Source organism: Neophocaena asiaeorientalis, unplaced genomic scaffold (assembly GCF_003031525.2).
Source record: "Neophocaena asiaeorientalis asiaeorientalis breed wild unplaced genomic scaffold, Neophocaena_asiaeorientalis_V1.1 scaffold1672, whole genome shotgun sequence".
In the NCBI taxonomy this organism is placed as follows: domain Eukaryota; kingdom Metazoa; phylum Chordata; class Mammalia; order Artiodactyla; family Phocoenidae; genus Neophocaena; species Neophocaena asiaeorientalis.
Window position 1 is genome coordinate 1 of NW_020171697.1, and position 1092 is coordinate 1092.

The 1092-nt window shown below is 58.2% G+C and overlaps 1 protein-coding gene across 1 annotated transcript in view; it reads right to left on the bottom strand.

Annotated features, from left to right (window-relative positions):
* Positions 1–289: 289 nt before the first annotated feature.
* The window catches only part of LOC112403731 (uncharacterized protein CXorf49 homolog), a gene marked incomplete at its 3' end in the record, with an annotated part of 5387 nt that continues 4584 nt past the window's right edge, over positions 290–1092 (bottom strand). The window contains exons 4-5 of the mRNA XM_024751711.1: positions 813–969; positions 290–366 (exon numbers count right to left, since the gene is read on the bottom strand). Of these exons, the coding sequence (XP_024607479.1) occupies positions 290–366; positions 813–969 (234 nt within the window). The remainder of the gene's footprint in view (positions 367–812; positions 970–1092) is intronic.

Consider the following 1092-nt stretch of genomic DNA (forward strand, 5'->3'; position numbering starts at 1 on the left):
AGTTCGTCTACTTCTCTCTTTAGCTCGAGACACTAGGCCAGGAGACAGAGGAGGAAGAGAAATCATCAGTATATGCTGGCCTCCTCTCTCCTCCCTTTCTCCTCTCCCCCGGGCCCTCCACCCCAAAGCCGGGTGGTTGGACTGGTCTCAGCAGAAAGGAGGTGGGCTCCCTCCGTGGGGTACGTGATGGGGGCAGGGGAGGGGTCGCCCACACATGTCAGCTGAACTTGGACCCAGATCCCACCCTCGAGTTTGGGCCTGCATTTCCAGGATGCAGAGGAAGCATTACCCAAGGACAGCAGGGCGTTCCCAGTGGCTGCTGCTGCGTTTCCGGTCTTGGGGGATGGTCAAGTGGCTCCCGGTCACCTGAGAGGGAAAGGACACACAATCCAGCTTCCCAGGCTCCCAGTGAGGTGGAAAGGGCCAAGGGGGCTCTAAAGAGAGGTGAGGCAGCACCACCCTCTGCTGGCAACCAGCCGCCCCTGCTCTCCCCAGCGGCTGGAACCTTGTCTCTGGGCCTGCCTCCCCTGTTCCCCGGGGGCAGCCATTTCGCCATTGTGGTCCCCAAACAATGCGGCTCTGGATTCGACCCTCCCAAAGATGCAGCCACAGCCAGCACGTGGGAGAGCAATGTGGCCGAACAGGACTTAACAGAAAAGGCTGTTCCCCTGCAAGTCTACACCCGGAACAGCTGTTTGGGGCACTGCCACCGATCACCCCGGACGCATAAATCCCACACAGAGGATGATGTGGCTCAAGGCCAGCCCTGCCAGCACCCTGTCTCCTGTGGATATCAAACCCACGACACTCACCTGAGGGGGCAGGGCCCCTGTGCACGACTTCTCCCTGGTTCAGGGCCAAGGGTTCTGAGTTTCCTGGATCTTGGGGGCCTCTGGTGTTGACGTCGCCACTGCTGGCTTTTCTACGATGCATGCGCAGACAAGATATCCCTGGCCTGTGAGTTAGCAGCTGAAACAAAAATTTCTTACCGATTTGGACTAAGGAAGTGTGTGTGTGTGTGTGTGTGTGTGTGTGTGTGTGTGTGTGTGTGTGTGTGTGAGAGAGAGAGAGAGAGAGAGAGAGAGAGAGAGA